Raw genomic sequence first — 9,519 nt, 5'->3', positions numbered from 1 at the left:
TGTAGGAAGAAATATATATAACGTAGTCCGTATTACGTTCGATCGTGCAGGAAAAGCTTCGGTCTTTCTAAAATTACCATCATATTATATATTACCAAGTGGTTATATATATATAGAAGATACATCCTGCAGGAACGAACGTTTGGATTTTTTGATGATCATATCATCCACAGTGAACATTTGAGAAAGTTGAGAACATGTGTATGTAAAGAATCAAGATAATTCATAAAGACTGATCGCTGCGCCTCGAATTAAGGTCGCGATGGATATCACTTGATATACTCGTTTCGCTAACGCAGTGGCAGTTGTCCTTAAATTATTGTTCTTAACTATATATATTAAATTTTATCAACGTCATGTCACATAGACAATGTTATAGATTTTTCATTTTCACAATTAGTCATATGGTAATGAAATGAAATCGTGTAAAAACTCCTTGATTCGTCGTTTATTTTCGTCACATCATCGATAACTACACAGATTTAAACCTTAATTCAAATACTGATTCTTTAATTGGCAGTCTAGATAATGTTTGAATATATATATATATATAATGAACGAGACAATTTGAAAATGACTAAATAATTAGTAATATTTAAATATACGTAAAAATATGAAAAACATTGTATATTTTGATAAAAGCAAAAGCAAAAACAAAAAAAAAAAGAAAATTATTATTAGAGAAAAAGAATATAAAGCAGAAAAATTTTATTAATAAAAATATTTATCAATAAATTCATGTATTTATCTCGAATTAATAAAATTAATATTATAATCTTGTGAATTTCTTTCATTTTCGATAAATCCTGAAGCTTTTAAAAAAATACGTGACAATAAAAAAAACGTGAATCTTTTTGCGTAATTATATAATCATACACATCCATCGCTTATATGTTCTATTTTTAATTATCTTACAAATCACGAGCATGAGTCTCTTAGCCTGCACGGGGCTAAATGCCTAGAACAACGGGATTTATGTGACATACAATTTTTTGAACATCACGAAAAACCTCCGTCACGATTTGCATAGCTATTTATCTCTTTCTTTCGCTACACATCTCATACAGACTCACTCTAACAAGTATAGAAGTCTTTCATTATTTCGTATTAACGATAGCCATTTACCTGGAAATGTATTTTACTGCTGGGATATATACGTATCTGTTCAGAGTAAAATAAAAAATTCAGCGAATAAATCATAATCACATAAAATCGATTATCAAGAAATGCAGAAATAATTAAGCTTTCTCCATTAAATGTTTATAGCCTGTAAACTGTTTATATATACAAAGCCGAACGGATTTTATGCATATCAAATGAAGCAAAAACATTTACCGGGTAAATCGCCCATCTCTATTCCACGCTATAAACTTAACGTCAGGTCACATGTGCTTCACCTCTTTTTTTCCTCTCTAAAATCACGACGTATCCAACTTGTGGCTTTTGCCGAGCAACGGGACACAAGCGAAGTTTTGCGAATCGATAGAATTAACGACCCCAAAACGATACGACCGACCATAGAACGCCAGTCTTATATTAGAACGATCTAATAATTTACATTGTGTCGATTAATCCTTTAACATTCTTTACACACTCTATATGAATTTATACTGCAACCTCTAATGGTATTGTCAAACATTTATGCACTTGGGCTAAGCGCATCTTAAGCTTAATAGTAGTTTAAGGAAACTTAACGCAAACTCGCGGCTTAAGATTATTCCTTTTCCTGAACTCTACCGAAAAATGCTTCTTGTACGGCGCAACGGTCTGATTAATTTTACAGAACGTTCCTCTTAAACCCATTTCATAATTCTTTGTGCATTTATAAGCTCCTTGAAGCGACGTTTGTATAATTCCTTCCTCACGCCACTGTGGTAAATGTTCAATTAAAAAATTAAAAATAAAGCTCGTCGCGCGTTCGAGTCAATTGGAAAGAAAGATATTGATCATGCAATTAAACGGTAGAATGAATGATAATTAGTCTGTCTTTAAATTTGTCTTCTCGAACGATAGCTTTGGGAATAAAACGATTTAGCAAATAGTACAAATCACTTATGTCAAATGTCACCGAAAATACATTGATCAATATTATACAATACAATCGACTCAGTCGTATACACTCGCAATAGATTTCGCTTTACTAAAAACAACAACTTGCTTAACTGTATTATAAACATATAGATCTATGTATATTTGGATAAACAAATTTTCTCTTGGTAAACATGTCTATGGAACTGACATTACAAAAGGCTCGAAAACGGATAACGTAATCCCACGTGAAACTCGCAAAGACTCCGACCCGGGATAAAGAAACCACTTTTTTTTTTTTTCTCCTGAGTCGGAGTTTAGAATGGACTATGTTATTCGTCGGCGGAAATGTTACGTATAACGCGCGATTTTCGAGTACGATCCACGTATATCCCGAACGTGACGCGAGTGCCGTTACGGCGGGAATATCATAAGCTTGTTTGCTGACAGTATCAATTTCGGAGCAGCGTATGTGCGATTTATCGAACGTGCTCCCCGCGTATTGCCGACACTAGTAACGTTCCATTTCGTATCGAATGGCGCGGATCAAAATCATAATCTATCCATTTCGATTGCACAAGCGTGGATACGTTTGCCGCAGATACTCGGTATCATTATCGAGGGGTTACCCGGTTTGAACGACGCGTAACTTTTGCAGGCGATATAACCGAAGAAAAAGGAGAAAAAGAAAATGCACGAAGACAATTGGACCGGAAGGTCGAATAATAATAAAATTACGTTACTCAAACGAATACAATTATATAAATTGGATATGTTCAATTATATGTATCTGAAAATTAATACTTAAGATTTAAAAAGAAGTATACAAAATTAATTCTACGATTGTCAAGCTTTGCACATTGTTAAATAAATACGTACATCGGCAAGATGGATGTCGATTCATTCTACGATCCATTCTGCAGCTTCGATTGCAAAGGAATCATTAAAAAATGCAACTTTTATATTTTTCACTTTTATACAGATAATGTCTCTTTGCAGTTTGCACACAAGTGCTACGGCTATAATGATTTGTGCGATTCACATTGTCGATTAAATTCACAGCGATGAGTAATGACGGCCGAAAAAAAATTTGATAATCGCGATAATCGTGAAAAGTTTCGGACGCGATCAGTCCCTAAATTTCGACGTCCTTTCCTTGAACGTATAGGTATCATAGTCGAGGATCTAGATCATCGACACGGTGGACGCATACGATCACGGGCCGTCACAACCGATACACGTCCGTTACAGACAATTTATGGACCGTCACCCTAGATACTAACTTGGTCTGACTTGGTCTAGCTTGGTCGATGAAGGGCAGTTCCACCAATTGCCGTTTAACTCGCCGATCATAGAAAGCCGGATAAGGTTCCAGCCTTCCAGTTCTCTATATCAGGTATCGTTCGACTCACCGGGTTTGTATCCGAGATTTTTTCGTTGTAGAAACAAATGGATCTCGCGGAAGTTTGGCCGATCGATGTCGTTCCTTTGCCAGCATTCACGCATCAAGTCGTAAATCTCTTTAGGGCAGTTCTTTGGCAGGGGTAGTATCATCTGCGCAAAATAAGCGAGTCGATTCTAACATCATCAGTCATGTACATATATACATCGCGAATTGAATTTTACAGTAGTACGTATTAAGTATGAAAATGGTGTTTTCACGTTATACCAGAATAGAGAACAGATTATCATGCGACTCGTTATAATTTACTACGGTTGTTATAAAAATAAACGAGAGGAGGACAGATAGCATAATTTAAAGAATATTTTGCGTAATTTATCATAAATATTTATAGCCCGCGCAAACCGAGAGAGCGCAATAACAATTCTTACAGTGTACGTGTTATTTTGAAGCATTGTCGACGTTGGGAAAATGAACGCGACGAGGCTCCAGCGCGACGCAATATTTATTACGTTAAATGAATTACTAGGCAAGTAGTTATGCCATTTTCACAGAAACACACTCGCGGCTTACTTTTGTAATTACATATTTAGCACCGAGTGCGCGTTCATCTAAACAGTGTTTTCTCGACGACGTTAATTGTCCTACATTTAAAAACTAAATATGCCGAGATTATTTTTGAAAGGAGTTTCGTAAAAAAAAAAAAAAAAAAAAAAATGGAATAAGGTTGCAAGAATCCATCGAGCGAGGTAATCGAATGCCTGAAAGACGGAATAAATAATGGCGTTCAAAGAGCCCTGAAAGCTTAGCGATGCACTCGACGCGAAAATCAAATACTCAGTGTGCTCATTACATTAAGTACATATCGGACACAATGAGGTAAAGATGTCGAGGAATCATTCCGCGCGCACTTACCCTTCTCTCATCCTCCTGATAAAAATAAGTCGCGTTCTCCACTATTCGATGATCCGGAAATTCCTCGAAAGGTTGCTCTCGCGCAAACGTCAGAATTTCCCACAGCGTGACGGCAAACGCCCAGACGTCGCCCTTGCATGTGTGCCTTCCCTGTGCAATGTAAACACATCCAAGAAATGTTCACAGAGGCTCGTTTGTTACGCGCGCTGCATGTTTGTTACAGTAGCTTTTATTATTCATAGTTTAAGAGCACTTAGAGTTTATTGCACATTTGATATAATTAAATAAGTTTATCCTATAAAAAAATTAAAGTTTTGTAGAGCGAGTTGCAATTATTTGATACTAGTTTTCTGCATATCATACACAAGTGTATATATCTCTTCCATCTCTCTCTCTCTCTCTTTCTCTCCCTGTGTATAATAATTAATTATTTAAAAAATATATAACATTATAATATAAATATATTGTATATATATAAAAAATTCTTTTTGTGACATATTCAAGTTAAGTTATCTGATTCTGGTAAAGCGCAAAAATGATTAAAAGCGGGACTTGCTCGGCATGGAAACCTAATGCTTGAGCGAAGGAGTAATTTATGGAAACTGTATGCGCCTTCGAGTTTCCTAAAGTTCAACTGACGTAACTCAGTTAAGCCCAAGCTTCGCAGAAAGCCGTAAAGCAGTTACACAGTTTTACTCTTTTCCTCACATTGATGGCTGTGTACCTTCCGCTCCCATTGGCATGCGTGTGATCCGTGAAGCAAAATAATTGTATGATAAAATATCAACGATAAGCCAGGCAAGGATAAAGTTTTAGTTTACTACAGAATCTAATTAAAATCGATATAAAATACAATCATACAATATGTCTTCCTCTCAGATAAATTCTTTTATATGTTAATTATAAAAATATATATATATAAATTGATTTACAAGCTATTGTATACTTAATGTAAAATTACTTTAACTTTAGTATTTAAATTACGTTACCGGTAGTATGCTAAGAAAATTGCACATGCGTGCAGAGAATTTAGTTCGCGCATATTCTCGGGAGGATCTTAAGACATGATTCAATTATTTATGAAGTGTGTGTGATACACAATCATGTGTGCACATTATTACACTTCCACGTTAATTTAGATTATTATAGCTATATAGAGATGAATAACGATCTGCGCAAGCAAGGAAATAGTACATAATAAAGTATCGTTGTTAATCAAATGCGTATATTGGTGCGCAAAGTACGAGCGTGTCCTTCTTTTGTAAAGATGTTATTTAATACATTTCCATACTTAAATATTCCGAAAAAATCGTAAATAAATTTTTTTTGAAATTTAAACCATGATTTAAACATGATTGGCTTAAGGATCTGTATGATGCGCGATTATCGAACGGTTTTTCCTATGAAGAATGATTTTCACAATTGCAAGTCGATTTTGATACGATTGACGTGAAACCATTAAATTGACGCTAATCCCGGATAATTCTTGAAGCGGCATTTCGCGCGTAGAAACGAGGTCGTTTCATTAGCGCGGTGCAATGACGAAGACTGGCTAAATGATAGACAATAATGAAACATTAATGGCGCAGTCAGTTTGAAACGACGATGCCAAAACTAGCTATTTGATACTATATTTCCTATCCTCATTTCTGTTTCCACGAAATTATTATTTTGATATTAATTTGCCATTATACGGTTTTGATTCATATACGACTTCCATAAATGACGATAAAAAATAGAGCGTTAATATATCATTTTATACATTTAATTAACAAACACTAAAATTAAATTTGTATTTTTAACTTATAATTAATTTTCCAATATTTAAAAAAATATGTTCAATTGCAAAGCGTGTATCAAATTTAAATTAATATAATATATGAAAAGATAATAATAATTTTATAATCTTTAAAAAGTGCTGCATTAAATTACATTTCAATTCGTTAAATACTTAAATTCATTAAATCTTTACAAACTTTGCATAATCGTTTCAGAGAAATATTTATTTTTGAACTTTTGCAATATTAAATAATCGAGTTTACATATTCACCTGTCATTTTATCCTTGCATATTTAAATAAAAGATTGAATATTACATATATATAAGGATCTTTTTTTACCAAGAATAACTGTTCAGTTGAATTGTTCAGTTAAAATCTTTTTGAATCATCTGCATAAATCTTTAATCCTTACGTAATCGAAATCTTCGATTCGTCAAATTAATATTTTATGCGACTAAAATTGTAGCTTGCGTAAAAGCGCTTTTATCATTCGTTCGCTGCGCGGTGTCTGACCATAGCGTTGACATATTCCACTGACACAATACGGCCGCGTAATACTCTTAAGCGTCAAAAAAAATTCGCATTTTCCTTTCGCCAAAATTTTCGAATTGGCATATATTTTCCCGAATTTTCGTGAAGAATAAACACGAATATCTTCCATCGTCATCTACGTTGTAACACCAGCGAAAACTAGTTGTACTCGACGAGAAACGGAACGACTGTGTTTGGATTGTCGAGCGGTTAAGCCGAAAAAGCCGCTCAACATCGAAAATGAATTTTCAAACGCGTATCGCATATTTTGTCCGGTACTTTTATAGTTCAATGACGCGTATCGTGCGTTGCGATGGGCAAGCTCAATTCGCTAATACCAACGTGACCGCAGACGGCTCTATCGACGTTGATATCGAGCGGTTTCACGGATCGACAGTTTTATATCGGTCGTGACAATTGAGAAATTAAAAGTCCGCAAGATTACATTAAATGAAATGTGAAACTTAATTGTCATTTCGCGATAATAAATTCTTATGTCTTCCTTAATATATTGGACTTCGACTTGAGAAAAAAGTTTATTTCCTATAAATTTATTTCCTATAAATCTCCTTCCTATAAATTTATTCCTAAAAGTTTATTTCCTATAAATTAAACAGCAATCTCTAATGCAATTCGTGCGTAACGAGAATAAATTAGTAAGAATAATAACATAGGCCGACAAAAAAATTTTTTGTTAAATAACTCTATAATCAGAGTAGGTGTTTCTTATAGATTTTTGACCACAAAAAATAATGCCGCTGTCCAAATTGCTCCATCACGTCAGGTTTTAAAGTTATTTTGAATTTTAAAATAAAAAATCGCTGATTTCTCATCTGTTTTCTGTGCCTGAAAATCTATAAGAAACACCTACTCTGGTTGAAGTTCCTTGACACAAATTTTTTTTTGTCAGTCTGACAAATTTTTTTTCTGTCGATTCGTAAAAAAATTTTTGTCAAGTAATTTTAATCAGAGTAGGTATTTCTTATAGATTTTCGGCCACAAAAAATAATGCCGCTGTCCAAATTGCCCCATCACGTCAGATTTTAAAGTTATTTTGAATTTTAAAATGAAAAAGAGCGACTTGCAATTCATGATTAGTTATGTAATACGACAATAAAGATCTTTGATGATCCGTGATTGACATGTATCTTTCCAACCGTTACTTTTATCGCATCTATAAATTTATGAAAGATGTTCCTTCGCTACAGTGATCGTGATACGTATTTATGATGGACAGCGAAAAATTAATCGTGACTTGCGGCAGTGCATGATGCGTAACAGTGACTAGGCTTTACTTCTGGGCGTGATAAACAATGAAAAAAAGAAGTACGCATCCGAGAGAAATCGGATTTTATCGCGTGGATACGTAGCCGTAGTTCGTCGAAACGATACGTCCAACTCATGCGTGGATCGAAATCAAAACGACCCAACGCGTTCCTGTTTTGTCCCACCTTTTCTATTTCGCTCGTTTGCGAACAAGGGAAAGTCGTTCGCGCCAATTTGATACATATCCTCTATTTTCACCTATAATTCTATCCAACTCTTTTCGCATCGGCGATCTTTATTGTCGCTAATGCACGTTCGCTCGCCTAAATCGAGAGTTTCCGGTAAAATCGCGCACGGAGATTTGTACCGCGTAAGCGTTAAATTTTCTGATATTTCGAAGACAAAAAATATTAAAGAGAGATGGAGTGAATGGATGGTTAAAATATGTAACGCTTAAATATACAGTAAACATTCATTGTGTACCACTCACCATTAGCATTGATTCCCATGCCATCCATCGAATCGGTAATGGAGGACGTCCATCGACACGGAAGTAATCCGCCGCATATGCGCTTCGTCCGCTGCCTAAATCGGATACCTTAATGGTACATCCGCGACACACTATACAATTCCTGAAAAATATTCGAAAACATTCCTCGCTTGTAATTTTTGGCAAAGCCCTTTTTTCTCTCTCGTTGTGTAATATATTCCGAAATATATTCCATTTCGCGAATTTTGAAGAGATGAAAAACAATAGAATTATTTTTTGATTAAATTAACACTTCCATTCTTTTATTATCGATGGCCATGAGATCGCTGCCAACTGTACAGCTGCAATATTCTATCGGTTTGTATCGAGTATACATATGGCTAAATGAATATGTGTTTGGGCGCGCCTTTTATTTTTTATATTCTGCACGCGACAGTCATATCAAAAACAAACAGAGTTTATCGAAATATGTATCATACGAGCATAACTAAAGCATAACGCTAGTTTCTCAGTCTATGATTTTTCTTTTACACATATTCATAAAAAAAGTCTCTTTAATTTATCTTTATATATAAAAAAATCTATATTATAAAAAAATATACGTATACTATTTGATGTAATTTGTATTGAAATAGATTACAAAATAATTAAAAAAAGAAAAAACTCTTTTTGCAAAATATCACATAACAAAGATACGAAATTTAATTCGCGTAAGTGAGATTTTTTCAACAATTATGACAGATAAAAATTAACGAACAGAATGTCGCAGCTATACGGTTGACGCATGAGGTCGTATCTTGCAGTTTGCAAGCTCGCGTTTAAGCAGCTCGTGCATGTGTTAGGATAGTTGCGAGCATGTGGAAAATGACGATCTCGTTCAAAGTTTCGCGCTGATTTGCGCGTAAACCTCACCGTTTATCGCGTTCCATGGTAAAAGGGTAATAGCTCACTGACGCGGGGATGGTTTAGTAGCGACGCTTTTATTTTACACGACCCGATGGGTACTTTCGCACCCGTTGTCAACGTCTGCGAACTCTGTCAGATTTGCCGGCAAGTTTTTCTACTTTTGATACCGTGAAAGCATTGGTCGTTGGCTTTTTTTTTTTT

At 34.8% G+C, this 9,519-nt stretch overlaps 1 protein-coding gene across 1 annotated transcript in view; it reads right to left on the bottom strand.

Annotated features, from left to right (window-relative positions):
* Positions 1 to 2,181: 2,181 nt before the first annotated feature.
* LOC115233817 (discoidin domain-containing receptor 2) overlaps positions 2,182 to 9,519 on the bottom strand; it is a 176,757-nt gene continuing 169,419 nt past the window's right edge. Inside the window, exons 17-18 of the mRNA XM_029804417.1 lie at positions 4,346 to 4,495; positions 2,182 to 3,582 (exon numbers count right to left, since the gene is read on the bottom strand). Of these exons, the coding sequence (XP_029660277.1) occupies positions 3,421 to 3,582; positions 4,346 to 4,495 (312 nt within the window). The 3' untranslated portion in view covers positions 2,182 to 3,420. The remainder of the gene's footprint in view (positions 3,583 to 4,345; positions 4,496 to 9,519) is intronic.

This window comes from Formica exsecta, unplaced genomic scaffold (assembly GCF_003651465.1).
Source record: "Formica exsecta isolate Colony F162 unplaced genomic scaffold, ASM365146v1 scaffold191, whole genome shotgun sequence".
NCBI classification, from domain to species: domain Eukaryota; kingdom Metazoa; phylum Arthropoda; class Insecta; order Hymenoptera; family Formicidae; genus Formica; species Formica exsecta.
The sequence above is the reverse complement of the archived record's forward strand: the minus strand, read 5'-3'. Positions and strand labels throughout refer to the sequence as shown.